Genomic DNA, 19,735 nt, shown 5'->3' with positions numbered 1-19,735 from the left:
TGCTTCAGTCTCCCCCTCTGATGCTGAATGCGTCCTGATGAAGCAACAGAAATAAAATATTGTGAAAATGATGGATTGTTGAACCTGAACCTGTTACAGTAAACTGCATCCGGGATTATTGGTTGTTGAACCTGCTAGGTAAACTGTATGAGGATGATGAGTTTTTGAATTTTGCTCAGATATCAGGTTGTTGAATCTGTTAAAACTGCAATGATGGTATGAAGATGGCATTGGAGTAGTATATTTTCTTTGGAACCTCCCCCTGGAGTTAAAGTGCATTGTCGTTGAAGTGAACGTGGCATGACACGGCGTTCCAGTAAGGCAGTTTATTCACTCTCTGTAGGTATTGATGAAGCACTATTATCGGTTTCATGTACTTCAGAAACATTGAAGTTGATATGTCGTGTTCAATTTTCGTGATGATGCACTGCTATCGGTTTCATGTACGTAAGGAAGCATTGAGGTTGATGTGCAGTGTTCAATTTACGTGATGATGCACTATCATTGGTTTCATGTAGCATTGGAGTTCATATGTAGTGTTCATATTGTTCTACAAGAATGATCCGTCGTCTAATATGGCCATCTGTATAGGTCGTCTGTGAAGGATCAACAAATTGGCTTATGCTTGTAGGGATCCTTAAGAAAGTGCTTCTAAAATGTATCAAATGGAGTGCATTTATCATTACTCCGTGTGGACTGCATCGAAATATGTTGTGAAATCATAACTCTGCATTGCACTACTTCCAACCTGTTTTGCTGGGAATGTAAAGATCAATCACAATAGAACATATGAAAAGTTATAAAATCACAATGACAAGTGTACAAAAGCTTCAAAATGTTACTATGGAAATATAGAGGGCGTTAAACTGTGATTATTAAAATGCTGATTGCTTCAATAAAAAGATTTTACGTAACCTGTTCCGGGCTTCAGGCGGCAGAATAAACGCAAGAAGAGCCAGAATGACACGAGAGTTCCAGCGTGCATAGCATATGTTTCAGATCTGCTTAAACTTTCTCATTGAAGTGACGGAAGAAAAACTCCATGTCGTCACTCCAGCCGCCTCATTCCTCAATTTCAGTTTTGTCATTGCTGAGTGCAGCTTTCAATTTATCATAATGGCTCATCAAATTCACAAAGAAGAGCTCAATGGTTGGCGAGTAATTCTACCCATGAAGCTCATAGTCCATGAAAATACAAAGAACGCGATAAACTTGGGTACGGTGTGACATTTCTGCTTAGTTACTAAACAAAATCCCAACAACAGAAGGTAGCGGCAATTGCGGAGCAAAGCTGGAGCCAACGAAAAGAGGAAAAAAGACACAACATCGACTTGCAAATAAATAAAAGAAAACCAAAAACACATTTTAATTTCCGAACAATATCGGTTACAAGAAAAACGTTCCGTTTATCTATTATAAAAAACTGAAATGGCTTTCGTAAGTTAATCAAAAACTCGACCAATTTACAACCGATTTGTTTCGCGTTTATCTTAAAATGTTTATAATTTTGTTTTTTCAAAATAGTCTGGCTTAATCCCATTGTTGTTGTTTTAATATTTTAAAACAACTATTTTATTTGTGGAAAAGATTTGGCATTGTTCGCCAAGGGGTAAGGCAGGGAATACTATAGTTTCGATCCACGCCACTGGATCTCATCAGTTCCCTTGTTTCTTGTTTGTGGATATTCTCCACCGAAGTTATTTTTCAATAACTTCTTCAACAAGAAACTTTTTATACCCAAACATCAATCGTCAGCTCGAAGTATAAAGGTAAGCAAAGAAAAAAGTTCAATGAGAAGTTTTTCCTTGGCAACCTCATACAACTCCGACGAAAGTGTCTGCGAAAACAATTCAAACCTCTTCCACTTGTGTGTGTCGTCGAATTTGACAAATGCACACACCAAAATTTGGTTGGTCTGCTTTACAGCAAAAACAACACACGTCGTGCCAGTGTCTTCAATTTGAAGCATTGTGGCGTTTTTTTTATTGGGATAGCGTTTGCAATTTTGTTTTTTCAAAATAGTCTGGCTTAATCCCATTGTTGTTGTTTTAATATTTTAAAACAACTATTTTATTAGTGGAAAAGATTTGGCATTGTTCGCCAAGGGGTAAGGCAGGGAATACTATAGTTTCGATCCACGCCACTGGATCTCATCAGTTCCCTTGTTTCTTGTTTGTGGATATTCTCCACCGAAGTTATTTTTCAATAACTTCTTCAACAAGAAACTTTTTATACCCAAACATCAATCGTCAGCTCGAAGTATAAAGGTAAGCAAAGAAAAAAGTTCAATGAGAAGTTTTTCCTTGGCAACCTCATACAACTCCGACGAAAGTGTCTGCGAAAACAATTCAAACCTCTTCCACTTGTGTGTGTCGTCGAATTTCGACAAATGCACACACCAAAATTTGGTTGGTCTGCTTTACAGCAATACAGAATATCCACAAACAAGAAACAAGGGAACTGATGAGATCCAGTGGCGTGGATCGAAACTATAGTATTCCCCGCCTTACCCCTTGGCGAACAATGCCAAATCTTTTCCACTAATAAAATAGTTGTTTTAAAATATTAAAACAACAACAATGGGATTAAGCCAGACTATTTTGAAAAAACAAAATTGCAAACGCTATCCCAATAAAAAAACGCCACAATGCTTCAAATTGAAGACACTGGCACGACGTGTGTTGTTTTTGCTGTAAAGCAGACCAACCAAATTTTGGTGTGTGCATTTGTCGAAATTCGACGACACACACAAGTGGAAGAGGTTTGAATTGTTTTCGCAGACACTTTCGTCGGAGTTGTATGAGGTTGCCAAGGAAAAACTTCTCATTGAACTTTTTTCTTTGCTTACCTTTATACTTCGAGCTGACGATTGATGTTTGGGTATAAAAAGTTTCTTGTTGAAGAAGTTATTGAAAAATAACTTCGGTGGAGAATATCCACAAACAAGAAACAAGGGAACTGATGAGATCCAGTGGCGTGGATCGAAACTATAGTATTCCCTGCCTTACCCCTTGGCGAACAATGCCAAACCTTTTCCACTAATAAAATAGTTGTTTTAAAATATTAAAACAACAACAATGGGATTAAGCCAGACTATTTTGAAAAAACAAAATTGCAAACGCTATCCCAATAAAAAAACGCCACAATGCATCAAATTAAAATGTTTATATTTACCCAAGGAAGGATCTGACAAATTTTATTTTTTTAAATATCGCGAAAATTGCATAAATATATTTTGAAGAATTTTAATTGTATCCTGACATTTCGTTGGAGAATTTTGTTGTCGACTTATTTATTTTCAATTTTTTAGCGAAAAGCGTATATGCACAAACTGTAAGTTTCATTTTATATGTTTTGGTTTTATCAATATTTGAAAGTTCAAATATTTAAAAGAAATTGAGCAACGACTATGGGATTAAGCCTGACTATTTTGAAAAATAAAATAGATCCAAATTGTCAACGATTAATAGTGGCTTCGAGTGATGCAATTATTTTTGGTTTATTATTTTGGAAAGTAAATACATTTTGTGACCGTAAATAACAAAAATGCGACAAGAATACACACAGCGCAGTGTTAAATTTTGAAGATACCACAGATCTAATCCCAGAAGATGGTGTTGAAGGTGCCCGGACATAACTCCCAAAATGATTTTGGGCGTTATGTCCGCTGCACTTTACGGACATAACTCCCAAAATTTGTTGAGACTCTCAACGTGAGAGATATGTCCGTGAAGCAAAGCTTAATTTTGAAATTTATAGTTATATTTTTTCTTTTTTAAATTTTAGGATATAAGTTAGAATTTAAGCGGACTTACACATTTGAGAAGGCCTAATTTAAAAACGAAATCATGCCCGAAATTCTGTCACTAGTAGTTCGGAGAAGTTTTAAATTGTGAAAATATTTGTTAATATTTGTTGTAAAAATCGCGCGATTTTTTCAAAAATATTTTCGACTGCAGCGCTTTCGTTTCTCAGAAAGTATTTGAATATTTTTACAAAAACATCTTTGTGTTTATTTCAGCTTTAGTCCATATTTTGTTGTATTCATGTATTTGAATAACAACAAAATGTTTTACAGTGGATATGAACTTGATTAGTTGCGGGCGGAGGGTAGGGAATACTATAGTTTCAGTTGTCACCAAACAACTTCATCAGTTCCCTTTTCCGCCGACTCTGTATCGATAAACAGGTCAATAAGCCCATCCAGCAAATTAAACAAAATGAGAAATTTGCTATATGGCCCTAAAACTGATTACCCTACAATTTGAGTCGAACTAAAGAATTTCATATCCACCACTGTTTTTATGTCGTCTTTGCTTTGCAAAGAATACGAACATAGGATTGTTGCTTCAATAAGCGGGGGTAAAACAACGAGAAAGTTGTTGTTTTTGCATTACGCATTGATCAACAAGGCCGTGCTGATGCCTATTATTGTTGTTGGCGTTTTTTATTGTTGGACTGCAGAATTTTACATCTTTGTGTTTATTTCAGCTTTAGTCCATATTTACAAAAACTTTTTATCTTTTTAAATTGTGAAAATATTTTTGTAAAAAATCGTGCGATTTTTTCGCCTGCGGCCTAGAAAATATTTGAAAATCTCGCCAATTTTTCCAAAAATATTCTCGATTGTTTTTCGTTTTTCAGAAAGTGTTTGAATATTTTTACAAACATTTTTATATTTTTTAATTGTGAAAATATTTTTGTAAAAAATCGCGCGATTTTTTCAAAAATATTTTCGACTGCAGCGCATTTCGTTTTTCCGAAAGTATTTGAATATTTTTTCAAAAACTTTTGTTCTTTATAAATTGTGAAAATATTTTCGACTGCAGCGCTTTCGTTTCTCAGAAAGTATTTGAATATTTTTACAAAAACTTTTTATCTTTTTAAATTGTGAAAATATTTTTGTAAAAAATCGTGCGATTTTTTCGCCTGCGGCCTAGAAAATATTTGAAAATCTCGCCAATTTTTTCAAAAATATTCTCGATTGTTTTTCGTTTTTCAGAAAGTGTTTGAATATTTTTACAAACATTTTTATATTTTTTAATTGTGAAAATATTTTTGTAAAAAATCGCGCGATTTTTTCAAAAATATTTTCGACTGCAGCGCATTTCGTTTTTCCGAAAGTATTTGAATATTTTTACAAAAACTTTTTTTCTTTATAAATTGTGAAAATATTTTCGACTGCAGCGCTTTCGTTGCTCAGGAAGTATTTGAATATTTTTACAAAAACGTTTTATCTTTTTAAATTGTGAAAATATTTTTGTAAAAAATCGTGCGATTATTTCGCCTGCGGCCTAGAAAATATTTGAAAATCTCGCCAATTTTTTCAAAAATATTCTCGATTGTTTTTCGTTTTTCAGAAAGTGTTTGAATATTTTTACAAAAATTTTTATATTCTTTAATTGTGAAAATATTTTTGTAAAAAATCGCGCGATTTTTTATACCCTCAGCATTTATGCTAACGAGGGTATATACACTTTCATACGGGCAAAATGTGCCTCATCGAAATAATAGTTTTAGACCCCAAGTATATTTGGACGAAATGTGTTTCAGACAATTTGGAGTCGATTGAGCAATGTCCGTCCGTCTGTCTGTCTGTCTGTCGGTCTGTCTGTCTGGCTGGCTGGAGCGCACGATAACTCTCGAACGGATGAACCGATTCGGTTAAAATTTTGGCTTTCGTAATATTTTGCCCAAACTTAGTTTAAGTTCGAAGATGAGCTATATCGGTCCACTCCTTCCGGTACCTCCCCCACAAAAGTTCGAAAATGTTCGGAAAATTTGTGCGCACGATAACTCTTGAAGGGAGTAACCGATTTGGTCCATATTTTGCCCATCGTGGAGCGTGTACCAGACTTAGATCAGGTTTTAATATGGACTCAATCGGTCCACTCCGTCGGGTACCTCCCACACAAAAATTTGGAAAAGTTCAGTTTAGGACCATCTCTCGAATCGCTTTGATTTTTGCTTTAGCAACTTGTATTCGCTGCCCTCCATACGACGGTATAAGTTTCATCAGGGGCAAGTCCATACTTCCTGAGAAAATAGCCTAAAAGTTGCAAAAAACCCCTATGACACCGTGTGAGGAGGTTGGAGGGCAAAATAACTCTCGAACAGGTCTGCCGATTCGGTCCAATGTTTGGCCTTAGTAATATTTTGTCCAAACATAGTTTAAGTTCGAAGATAAGCCATATCGGTCCACTCCTTCAGGTACCTCCCCCACAAAAGTTCAGAAATGTTCGGAAAAATTGTGCGCACGATAACTCTTGAAGAGAGTGGCCGAATTGGACCATACTTTACACATCCTAATATATCTACCAGATATAGATCAGGTTCAAATGTGGACTATATTTGTCCACTCCATCCGGTACCTCCCACACAAAATTTCGGATACAAGTTCACTTTAAGACCTGCTTTCGAATCACTTTGATTTTTGTTGAAGCAACTTGCATTCGCTGCCTCAATTGCGATGGTAAAAGTTGTTTAAGGGGCAAGTCCATACTTCTTGAGCAAACATCCCTGAAGTTGTAAAAAACCCCTATGGTACCATATGTTGTGGCTGTAGATCCATTCTTTTTAGTATCTTCTCCGCAAAACTTTTGATCTCTAATCCTAATCAACATTTTTGTCAGTTCAAACGCCCAAAATTCCCTAAATACACGCGTTTTTTGGGAAAAAATTGTTTCAATATATACAGGCTGAGGGTATATCTGTGTCGGCAAAACCGACTGATACTTTTTTACTTGTTCAAAAATATTTTCGACTGCAGCGCATTTCGTTTTTCCGAAAGTATTTGAATATTTTTACAAAAACTTTTTTTCTTTATAAATTGTGAAAATATTTTCGACTGCAGCGCTTTCGTTTCTCAGAAAGTATTTGAATATTTTTACAAAAACTTTTTATCTTTTTAAATTGTGAAAATATTTTTGTAAAAAATCGTGCGATTATTTCGCCTGCGGCCTAGAAAATATTTGAAAATCTCGCCAATTTTTTCAAAAATATTCTCGATTGTTTTTCGTTTTTCAGAAAGTGTTTGAATATTTTTACAAACATTTTTATATTTTTTAATTGTGAAAATATTTTTGTAAAAAATCGCGCGATTTTTTCAAAAATATTTTCGACTGCAGCGCATTTCGTTTTTCCGAAAGTATTTGAATATTTTTACAAAAACTTTTTTTCTTTATAAATTGTGAAAATATTTTCGACTGCAGCGCTTTCGTTTCTCAGAAAGTATTTGAATATTTTTACAAAAACTTTTTATCTTTTTAAATTGTGAAAATATTTTTGTAAAAAATCATGCGATTTTTTCGCTTGCGGCGTAGAAAATATTTGAAATTCTCGCAAATTTTTTCAAAAATATTCTCGACTGTTTTTCGTTTTTCAGAAAGTGTTTGAATATTTTTACAAAAACTTTTTATATTCTTTAATTGTGAAAATATTTTTGTAAAAAATCGCGCGATTTTTTCAAAAATATTTTAGCCTGCGGCGCGGAAAATGTTTGAAAATCTCGCGATTTTTTTTTCAAAAATATTTTCGACTGCAGCACTTATTGTTTTTCAAAAAGTATTTGAATATTTTTATAAAAACATTTTATCATTTTGAAGGCAAATTTTGAATACAGTTCGATTTGTATTGGCTACCAAGGCGGACATAACTCCCAAAATCGTTTTGGGAGCTATATCCGTTGGGAGTTATGTCACGGCACCGGTATAGAATGTGTACCGCATGGCCAAGATGAGGTAAAGACAGCAATAAACCGGCTGAAGAATAATAAGGCAGCAGGAGCTGATGGCCTACCAGCCAAACTGTTCAAATCCGGGGGCAACACGCAGATAAGGTGTATGCATCAACTAGTTAGCACCATCTGGCAGGAAGAACACGTACCCGACGGTTGGAACGTGAGCATCCTATGTCCTGTCCACAAGAAGATAGATAATACTGTGTGCTCCAATTACAGGGACATAAGTCTGCTCCCTATTGCAATTGGATATTGTGTGAGCGACTAAAGCCTATGGTCAATGAAATAATTGGGCCCTATCAGTGCGGCCTTAGACCGGCCAAATCCACAATTGGCCAGATATTTACCTTGAGACAAATCCTGGAAAAGAAATGCATATCGACACCTTCCATCTTTTTGTCGATTATAAAGAAAAGGTGTTCCAAGCCATGTCTGATTTTGATATTCCCGCAAATCTCATTCGGCTTGGTAAGATGACATTAACTGATACTCGGTTCTCAGTTGAAATAGGAAAGAACCTCTCCGAAGAGTTTATTACCAAAAAAAAGAGGTTTCAGACAAGGAGACGGTCTGTCGTGTGATCTCTTCAATATCCTGCTGGAAAAGGTTATACGAGACGCGAACGTCAAAAGAGTGGAAAAATATACACAAACAGCCATATGTTTCTTGCTTATGCCGACAACATTGTCATCATAGGTCGATCGGTAAAGGAAGTTACTGACACCTTTGCAAACGTCGAAAGGGAATATGCTAAAGTCGGTCTGGCAGTAAACGGTGATAAAATCAAGTTGATGGTATCGACGCGTAATACGTCCATAGTTCTCGCACCATCTGTGAATGTTGGTAACTACAATTTTGAGGTAGTAAAGGACTTCGTCTACCTCGGCACCGCCATAAGCACAACAAACAACATTAGTTTTTGCCAACAGATGCTGCTTTGGCTTAAGTATACAGTTTAAAAACAAAGCCACGTCTCGTCAAACAAAAATGACACTTTACAAAACACTGATACTACCCGTGCGCACGCAGATAATGCAGTACATGGCGTGTTTGAGAGAAAAATTCTTCGAAAGATCTACGAACCAATCTGCGTACATAAAAGCTTTGGCCAATGCCGAAGGCCAACACAACTCAACGAACATGATGGCAAAGACTATAAAAGGACAACAGGATAACAGTTAAATGTTAGTTTTATTCAAAACTGCAAAGCAAACGTTTAGCAAACGGATTAAAGCAACAAATTAAAACAAATTGCGATTACAAACGGCAAGAAATAATAACAATACACCCGAGAAAAAAATATTAGCCAAAGCAAACGGTTATTTCGAAGGAATACACGTATTATTTACAAACGCCTGAAAAGTCAAGAGACATTTAAAAGAACAAAATTCAGAAAATAAACAAATTTTCAATTTGAAAGACCAAGAAATTTTCGAAGACAAAGAAAACAATTTTAGTGATTGTGTTAAAATCAAAATTAAACAAACATTCCAAAGACAAACAATTTGAAAAACTGTTTTGAAACTAAACTTTGAAAACACTGAACAAATTGTGTATTTAATTTGCAATTCCAAATAAAAATTGTGGATTATAATTACCTCAGAATGGATACTCTATCACCACACACAAATGCCAAGGTCGGCAATTCCTGCAGTTCTGGCTGTTCACCAGCCTCTTCAACAACGGATATAAAAACTTCCCTGAAGAATCAAAGGGCCTCAGACTCCAAATCCTCTGGATTACGTTCGAAGTCGTTTCTGCTGTGTTTGGGCAAACATTTGGGCCGCCACTTTAGCAATCACCGTCATCATCACCACACCCTGAGTCATAATGGCCAAACCATTGTCTACAACAGCCAAGAGGATTTACGCAGCTCCTCCACAGATTCCTTTTCCCTTAGCTATGAACGTAACTCCCGTCTGGATAGTTTAAATAATGGCAACGCTAATGGTACCTCCAGTTTGGATTTGAGTAGTGAAGAAATGAATTCTCGCACTTCATCATCTGCATCGGGCTGTTCACGTCTATCGGCCGATCAAGAGTTGGACATGGAAAATTGCAGCATAAATCAACCGCACATTTATATTGCCACCACAGTTTACCGGACCACTAGTTCATTGGATTGCCACGATGACATGGGCGATTACAGTGAGGCAGATAGTGACAATTCCAGCAGCGACGAAAATAACGAAGAGGAACAAGAACAACAACAGCGAACGGAATTGGATACTAGTGACAAAAATTGCCTAAATGTAAATGGTAAAATGACACAAAAATCAAAATCCTCACCAGCTTCAGTGGCAAATACACCATCCTGCTCCCTGACAACTTCATCATCAAAAGGTCTGCACTTAAGTCGCCTGTCCATTACATCCTCCGTCAGAAGTATGCTGCAGCACTTTTCCTCGGTAACCACAGGTGTAACCACACGATCCCTGTCTTGTTCCAGTACACCCCTGAGAAGAGTGTGGGATACCAAATGCCGCAAAACTCAAACAAATAATACCCAAAAATCAACAACATCCAATTCCAGTTCAAGTAACAGCAAATCCCGACAGCAATCATCATCGTCATCATCATCCTCCTCATCATCTTCGTCAAACAAAAAACCCGAAAAGAAACAACAAAGTATCTTGAGGCCACCAATCCAGTATGTCTATATGAAGGGTATGTCGGGTTTATATTCAAGGGTGCCAAGTTATACAGTATGCTGTCCCTATGGAACCCAACAATGGGCTTAAATTATAAAACATCAAAAATTTATCCTAATTATGTTCAATTTATTTCAAATCAAATTCTTCTTATAATTTATTCATTATCACCTGGAATAAGCCAAGTTGTTACAAACAACAACAGCAACAACAATAACAAGAACAACAACATAACGTGATGCAGTGCCTCGTTTGAAAATGTATTATTTTTTCAAACAACTAAAGACTTAAGATATGTTTGTATTTGTGTAGGTATAATAGGTAAAAGTTTAATATTTTAGGGAATTTCTTATGTTTATATGAAAAAAAGAGACAAATATTTATATTAAAAAAGAAAAATCTATAAAGAATTTGATTCCCTAAAACGTATACAAAAAAATTGAGATCAAAGAAAACCAAGTTTTCACAAGGATAATTGGATATAAGTTTTAAGAGTAGATCTAGAGCATAGCATAATAATAATAAACGGTATAAGAGTATAGCATAAAAGGCACTATATAGTTCAAATTGTTTGGCAAGCGATACATATGAGAAAATACAAAAAAAAAAATACTCAAAAAATATTATATAAATTCATTAAAATATTGGTTATTATTTATTTCTATTAAAAGAAAATGTGTGTTTGGTGGAAAACATAATTTTGAAATATTTTGGTTAAATGTCTTTGTTAAAATAGAATTGAATTCAAAGTTTAGATTCTTTTCAAAGGGTCCTTAACACTTCATATGGCTATTTTAAATAAATTACAATCCATTTCAAATCAAAATTATGTTTTTTCTTAACATACAACACAAATTTGCATTTTATCCCACAAGTTTTTTGTTCACACAATAATCAGATAAACACATATGTACATATATCTCGATAAACCAATAGCAGGCAAACAGAATCTTAGAATATTCACAAATTTCAAATTAAATTTCATTAAAAAAATTTATTTACTTTCAAAAGAAAAGAAACTGTTTTCTAACATATAAAAAAGTTCCCAACTATTGTAAACATATCCAGTATTATATTATTTATTAAATTATTAGTTTTTACTATTTTATTAACTATTATTATTCTTCTTATTTAAAGCCAAGATTTTGCAAAAATCACAATTAATTAAATTTATAAATAACTAAGCACTTGAAAATACAATTTTCCTAACTCAAAATTTTGCAAATAACTAAAAGATAAAAAAAACATAAAAATTACGAATTTATTATTATAACAAACAAACAAAAAATGAGGAATAAAACATAAAATGAACCTACAAGGACACGATTTACTTAAAGTAATGAAAACTAATTAAATTATACCACTCCTCCCCTCATTAGCTGAAAATTTAATTTATTTCTAAGTAAAAAATAAAAAAATCTAAAAAAATATTGTATTTAGTATAAAATCTTTAGGAAAATATATATAATTATATTTAATTTACTTAAATTCTAAAAAATACGATTTATATTTTCCTTATTTAAAAAATAAGTAATATTAGTAATAACTATAAAAATTGTAAATTATTTTTCTCAAAGAAAATAAAAAAAACAAATTTCGAAAAAATCATGAAAATTAAAACAAAATGATTATTATTTAAAAACAAAAGGAATGGGCTATTAATGTATGGGACCGACAACGTCATATCACTACGACTGGGCATTAGCTTAACTCAGGCAATGAGTACAATAGGGGTCTGGCGAACGTGGCATATGGTTTAGCTGGTTAAGGTAATGACTATTTGTCACATTTTGATCGATTGTTGCCGGCAGGGTCAGAATGGTTTTGAAGACTGAGCGGGGATATGAGCATATATTCTGTCGTCATCACCACACCCTGAGTCATAATAACCAAACCATTACCTACAACAGCCAAGAGGATTTACGCAGCTCCTCCACAGATTCCTTTTCCCTTAGCTATGAACGTAACTCCCGTCTGGATAGTTTAAATAATGGCAACGCTAATGGTACCTCCAGTTTGGATTTGAGTAGTGAAGAAATGAATTCTCGCATTTCATCATCTGCATCGGTCTGTTCACGTCTATCGGCCGATCAAGAGTTGGACATGGCAAATTGCAGCATAAATCAAAAGCACATTTATGTTGCCACCACAATTTATCGGACCAATAGTTCATTGGATTGCCACGATGATATGGGCGATTATAGTGAGGCAGATAGTGGCAATTCCAGCAGCGACGAAAATAACGAAGAAGAACAAGAACAACAACAGCGAACGGAGTTGGATACTAAATCATGAAAATTAAAACAAGACGATTATTATTTAAAAACAAAGGGAATGGGCTATTAATGGATGGGCCCGACAACGTCAGATCACTACGACTGGGCATTATCTTGACTCAGGCAATGGGTACAAAAGGTGTCTGCCGAACGTGGCATACGGTCTAGCAGGTTAAGGTAATGACTTCTTGTCACATTTTGATCGATTGTTGCCGGCAGGATCAGAATGGATTTGCAGCTTAAAGTAATGACTTCTTGACACATTTTGATCGATTGTTGCCGGCAGGATCAGAATGGTTTTGCAGATTGACCGGGGATATGAGCATATATTCTGTAAATGCCACACACAGTGGATGCGCCCCTATGACATAATTCAAAATATTGATATGTTCATATTAGATATATGATAACTCAATTCTTCTTTAAACTAGCCAAATTTTATAGTACAAAACCTGTTTCTGCGATATATTTCTTTGTTTTGGGTAAAAATGTTCGAGAAAATATTGTGACTTTTCAGTGAAAGAGTAAACATGTTTCAGTCGCCTTTGACCACAGAGATATACCCTCAGCCTATGACATAATGAAAAGAAGATAGCCCATTATGGATTGTTTCCCAAAACATTACTGTTGTAATGAATAATGCGATAACTATCCGAAAAAAGTTTATAATTTATCCGTGAACACGTCTGAATCCGTTCTTAAGCCTAAATCTGTAAACTTTTGTGTAATAAGAACGGACAAAGTGGGCAGATTCAACTTCTTCCACACTTGAACAATTACTATGTGCAAAGATTGGATAACATCGAGATGGATGTGGCCGTAGGGTTTTTACAGCCTTAGGATAACTATCACTGTCAGTATGGACTTAACACTGACGAAAATTATACTGTTCAATATTTGCCGCGAGCACTACCTGTAGTAAAAAATTCAAAAGGATCCTAGACATGTCTACAAACAGTACATACACGGTGCACGGTGCGCCTTAACTAATTTTAAATGGAAAGTGCTTAAACCTGGGAAGTTTTTGCAGATTCTGAAACTACAATGCTCATAGATGAGAAATATCAAGAAACAAAAAAATCACCGGAGGGATTTTCAAATAAATCGCGATATAAGTTCACATTTTTAGGGGTTCTTTAGGTTTTCACGATTTTGCTTGGAAACCGCGTGTCCTATGTAAATGGGCCTAAAGAAAATGTTGTAGATGTGAAAATTCTCCACAAGATTGACCTTTATGATATTTTCGTAGGATTTACCGTTTTTGAGATGTAGAAGTTTCCCAAATTTAACTTATATATCTTGAAAATGGTACAACCCAGGAAAAAATTAATCATCCAATCTTGTAGAGAATTTTCACAGCTTCAACATTTTCTTCAGTCCCATTTTGATATGACTTGCGGTTTCCAAGAAAAACATTGAAGACTTAAGATAAAAACCTAAAAATATGAACTGAACCTCTATATCTCAAAAATGATAAAACCTACGAAAAAAACCCAAAGGTCAATCTTGTAGAGAATTTTTACATCTACAACATTTTCTTTAGGCCCATTTACATAGGACTCGCGGTTTCCAAGCAAAAGCGTGAAAACCTAAGAACCCCTAAAAATGTGAATTTAAATCGCGATTTATTTGAAAATCCCTACGGCGATTTTGTTTGTTTCTTGATATTTCTCATCTATGAACATTGTAGTTTCAGAATCTGCAAAACTTCCCAGGTGTAAGCACCTTCCATTCAAATTTTTTAAGGCACACCGTGGGTGCTCTTGAAGCAACTTTAAATGGAAGGTGCTTACACCTGGGAAATGTTTGCCGATTCTGAATCTACAATGTTCATAGATGAGAAAAATAAAAAATAAAAAAACGGCGGAGCGCTTTTTAAATTAATCGTGATTCAAGTTGACATTTTATGGGTTTTTTAGATTTTCATGATTTTGCTTGGAAACCGGAAGTCCTATCGAAATGGGACTAAACAAAATGTTGTAGCTATGAAAATTCTCTACAAGACTGGTCTTAAAATAATTTCGTTGGTATTACCGTTATTGAGATATAGAAGTTCAAATTGTTGCAATGCATTGACTGTATCGCTTCCTTATAAAACAATTTCATATATGGTGCGCCTTAACTAACTTTAAGTGAAAACCGCTTACATCTAGGACATTTTTGCGGATTTTGAAACAGCAGTGTTCATAAGTTAGAAAAATCCAAAAACATGAAAAAATTGCTGGAGGGATTTTTAAATCAATCGCTGTCAAAATTCACATTTTTAGGTTTATTTTAGGTTTTCGCGATTTTGATTGGAAACTGCAAGACCTATTGAAATAGGACAAAAGAAAATGTTGTAGCTGTGAAAATTCTCTAGAGGATTGACGGTTATGATTTGTTGCTAGGTTTTACCATTTTTTGAGATATATAAATGTTCAGGTCACATTTTTAGCTTTTTTGTTAGGTTTTCACGATTTGCTTGAAAACGGCAAGTCTTATCGAAATGGGACTAGAGAAAATCGTTTAGCTGTGAAAATTCCCTACATGATTGGCTTTCGTAATTTCTTCCTAGGTTGTACCATTTTCGAGATATATAAGTTTAAGTTGGGAAATTGCAGTCATTACATTGTTTTATAAGGAGGCGATACAGTGAATACATTGTCCCAATTTGGACTTCTATATCTCAATAACGGTAAAACCTATGAAATTATCATAAAGGTCAATCATGTAGAGAATTTTCATAGCTACATAATTTTTTCCCATTTCGATAGGTCTTACGGTTTTCAAGCAAAATCGTGAAAACCCAAAAAAATCCCTAAAAATGCCAACATGAATTTACCCTGCGGCAAATCCTAGAGAAGACCCCTACGTTCAAAGGTATTCCAAGTCATGTCTGAATTTGGTATTCCCGCAAAGCTCATACGACTTTGGAAAAGGATTTTAACTGACACTCGATCTTCAGATAAAATAGGAAAGAAACTCTCCGGACAGTTTTATACGGTTTCAGGCAAGGAGACAGCATTTCGTGTGATCTTTTCAACATCCTGCTAGAAAAGGTTATACGAGATGCAAACGTCAAAAGAAGTGACACAATGTACACCAATAGCCACATGAACTTGCCGACAAGAATGTGGATAAGGATTAAAGTTCAATCGTTTTGCGAAGGAGGGAATGGACCGATATAGTGCATTACGGAAGTGGATCTTATTTTGAGAGTCATATCTTTTCGATAGATATCGCGCCCACTAGTCATTTCAGTGGGTTATCGTACACCTGTTGGACCAGTATGCCAGGAAGCATGACGAAGGCCAAATTTTGGACCAAATCGGTTTATTAGTTCGAGAGTTATTGTTCTCTCCATCTACTACATATGGTGCCGGACTTGCCACTGAAAAACTTTTACCGTCGTAATTGAGACAGTGATTGCAAGTTGCTTCAACAGAAATCTAGGTTAGTTAATAGCAGGTCTTAAAGTGAACTTATCCGAAATTTTGTGTGGGAGGTACCCGAAGGAATTGACAAATATTGGTAGATGTATTAGGATGCGTAAGGTATGGACCAAAGCGGTCCTTCCCTTCAAGAGTTATCGTACGCGCAATTTTTCCGTACATTTTCCAAGGCCAAATTTTGGGTCGAATCGGCAACCACAGGGTGTCATAGGAGTTTTTTGAATCTCAGGAAGTATGGTTTTGCGGTGAACTTTAGCCGCCGTATGGGAGGCCGTGAATACAAGTTGTTACAACAAAAATCAAAACGATTCGGAAGCAGGTCCTAAACTGAATTTTGTGTGGGAGGCGTGGATCTACTGATTCCATATTGGATCCTCATCTAAGTTTGGTAGAAATTTCACGATGTGCAAAATATGGACCAAATCGGTTACTCCCTTCAAGAGTTATCGTGCGCACAAATTTTGTGAACTTTTTCAAACTTTTGTGGGGGATGTACCGGAAGGAGTGGACCGATATAACCCATCTTAGAACTTAAACTAAGTTTGGACAAAATATTGCAAAAGCCAAATTTTGGACTAAATCGGTTCATCCGTTCTAGAGTTATCATGCGCACCAGCCAGCCAGACAGACGGACATTGCTAAATCGACTGACTCTGAAACACATTTCGTCCAAACGTACTTGGGGTCTTAAACCATTATTTCGATGAGGCATATTTTGCCCGTATGAAAGTGTATATACCCTCGCACAATGGTCCCAAATCCAAATTTTCTGGCCAAAACTATTTCAACGTCCAATTTGTATTGAAATTAAGTATTATTTATAATAAATGTGTACAAACAGCAATTCTTACATCTTATCGACCAAAATGGCCAAAAACTGCCAAAATTTGTTGAACAGGGTCGTCCCGTTTTGTGGGGTCTAAACCAAAACATTGACCTATGTTAATAATTTTTGGTGCGAAGGATTCATATCTTCCAAGACTTCACAATACCAAATTTCAGCCGAATCGGTCAAAAAGTGTCGCTAAAATCCACAAAATATCTAAAATCGCACGGCACTTTTATGTGGGGGCTATGACGAAAAATGGACCTATTTTCAAAAAAATTATACATACTTGTTTTCTACACTCTGAAACCCTTAAATATGAATTTTAAGGAAAATCGGTTGATAGATGTTGGTATTACCGTTCTATTTCAATTGGATACTACGTACAGTCACAACAGGTATTTACAAAAAATTCTCCCATCTTAAAATAAAAAAAATCCACTTTATTTTAACTGTGGCAAATTTGAGCACGATTTGACTTCTGAATTTATTAGTACAGACCCCCTGCTATCTTTCAAATTCGATTTGGTGGTGGACATATTTGGACATTTTTTTTAAATTTTAAGTATTTTTAAAAAATATGTGTAAAAAATAATTTTTAATATATATAAAAACATTGATTTTATTACGCTAATTTTACAAATTTCATTGTTCTTTTTGTAAATATTATGAAAGTACTCATTAACAGCTTCCCGATTCATAATAACTTTGGCCTCACTTCTGTTTATTTATGCAACGACGCAATACAACATAAATTGTATATTTTACAGCACAAAGTCTGTTTTATTATACCCTACACCACTATGTGGGGAGGGTATTATAAGTTGGTTTTGGCCAAAAAGTTTGTAACGCATCGAAATAATGGTCGTAGACCCATACTTATATATACCAAAATGAATGTCTCGATGAGCTGAGTCGATTTGGCTATGTGTGTCCGTCCGTCAGTCCGTCCGTCTGTCCGTCTGTCCATCTAAACCTTGTAATCAAGCTACAGGTCGCAATTTTGATCGGATCGTCACGAAATTTTGGATGTTGATGGGGGTCCCGGAGGGGAAAAAGCTTATTGATTTTGGTGATGGACGGATAATATTTAGGGGTCGGAATGGGCAAAAAACTTATGTGGATAAAAAGACAACGTTATTTTCCAAAGCGAATATCTCAGCTTCTATACGGGGTATACCAAAATGAAAACCTGACAATAAAAGTAGAAAATATCACCTTTCAAATGATGTAAAGTAGGTTCTCGTAGGTGATCGGACAACGAAGATATCACAATAGTCGCAAATAAAACCCAAATTTTCATTTTTGTGATTTTAATTATAATGACGAATATCACAGCTTTGGTTGGGGACTTTCCAAAAGCAAAGCCTGGCTATGAAAGTAGAAGATCCCGTCTTTACAATGATGTAAACTAGGTCGGCGTAGGTGACCAAATAACGGAGATATCGCAATAATCGGTAATACATCCCATTTTTCCACTTTTTTGGAAATCACGCTACAGGTCTCAATTTTGATCGGATCTTCACGAAATTTTGAGGGTTATTGGGGGTCACACAGATGAAGAAGCCTATAGATTTTGGTGATGGTCGGATAATATTTAGGGGTCGTAATGGGCAAAAAACTTATTTGGAGAAAAATACAGCTTCAATATGGGGTATACCAAAAGCAGAACCTGGCCATGAAAGTAGAAAATATCGCCTTTCTAATGATGTAAAGTAGGTTCTCGTAGGTGATCAAACAACGAATATATCGCTATAGCCGCTAATAGAACCCAACTTTTTATTTTTGCGATTTTAATAATAATGATGAATATCACAGCTTCGGTTGGGGATCTTCCAAAAACAAAGTCTGACTTTGAAAGTAGAAAATCCCATCTTTACAGTGATGCGAAGTAGGTTGGCGTAGGTGACCAAATAACGGAGATATCGCAATAATCGGTAATACCTCCCATTTTTCCACTTTTTTGGAAATCACGCTACAGGTCTCAATTTTGATCGGATCGTCACGAAATTTTGAGGGTTATTGGGGGTCACACAGATGAAGAAGCCTATTGATTTTGGTGATGGTCGGATAATATTCAGGGGTCGGAATGGGCAAAAAACTTATTTGGAGAAAAAGTCAACGTTTTATTTCAAAGCAAATATCTCCGCTTCTAAAAGGGGTATATCAAAAGCAAAACCTGCTAATGAATGTAGAAAATATCACCTTTGCAACGATGTTACGTAGGTTGTCGTAGGTGGTCAAACAACGAAGATATTGCAAAAGCCGCTAATAGAACACAACTTTTCATTTTTGCGATTTTAATAATAATGACGAATATCACAGCTTTGGTTCGGGACCTTCCAAAAGCAAAGTCTGACAATGAAAGTAAAAAATCCCATCATTACAATGATGTAAAGCAGGTTGGCGTAGGTATCCAAATAACGGAGATATCGCAATAGCCGGTAATACATCCCATTTTTCCACTTTTTTGGAAATCACGCTACAGGTCGCAATTTTAATTGGATCGTCACGAAATTTTGGGTGTTATTGGGGATCCCACATAGGAAAAAACCTTTTGATTTTTGATAATGGTCGGATATTATTCAGGGGTCGGAATGTGACAAAAAAAAAATATTTGGAAAAAAGACCAACGTTTTATTTCAAAGTTAATATCTCCCTTCTGTAGGAGGTATATCGAAAGCAAAGCCTGGCGAGGAAAGTAGAAAATATCACCTTTATAACGATGTGAAGTAGGTTGTCATAGGTGGTCACACAACAGACATATCGCAATAGTCGTTAATGCATCCCTTTTTCCATTTTTGTGCAATCAC

General features: G+C 35.4%; 2 protein-coding genes across 2 annotated transcripts in view; both read left to right on the top strand.

Moving 5' to 3' along the window:
- The window catches only part of LOC141403684 (uncharacterized), a 291,242-nt gene that overhangs the window by 147,125 nt on the left and 124,382 nt on the right, over positions 1-19,735 (top strand). The window lies entirely within an intron of this gene.
- On the top strand, positions 9,239-10,479 carry LOC141401545 (uncharacterized). Its single transcript, XM_073981844.1, has one exon. It carries the CDS (start codon positions 9,343-9,345, stop codon positions 10,477-10,479), a length of 1,137 nt encoding a protein of 378 aa, XP_073837945.1. The 5' UTR covers positions 9,239-9,342.

Source organism: Musca autumnalis, unplaced genomic scaffold, assembly GCF_047663935.1.
Source record: "Musca autumnalis isolate F117 unplaced genomic scaffold, ASM4766393v1 scaffold_4, whole genome shotgun sequence".
Classification (NCBI taxonomy): Eukaryota; Metazoa; Arthropoda; class Insecta; order Diptera; family Muscidae; genus Musca; species Musca autumnalis.
The sequence above is the reverse complement of the archived record's forward strand: the minus strand, read 5'-3'. Positions and strand labels throughout refer to the sequence as shown.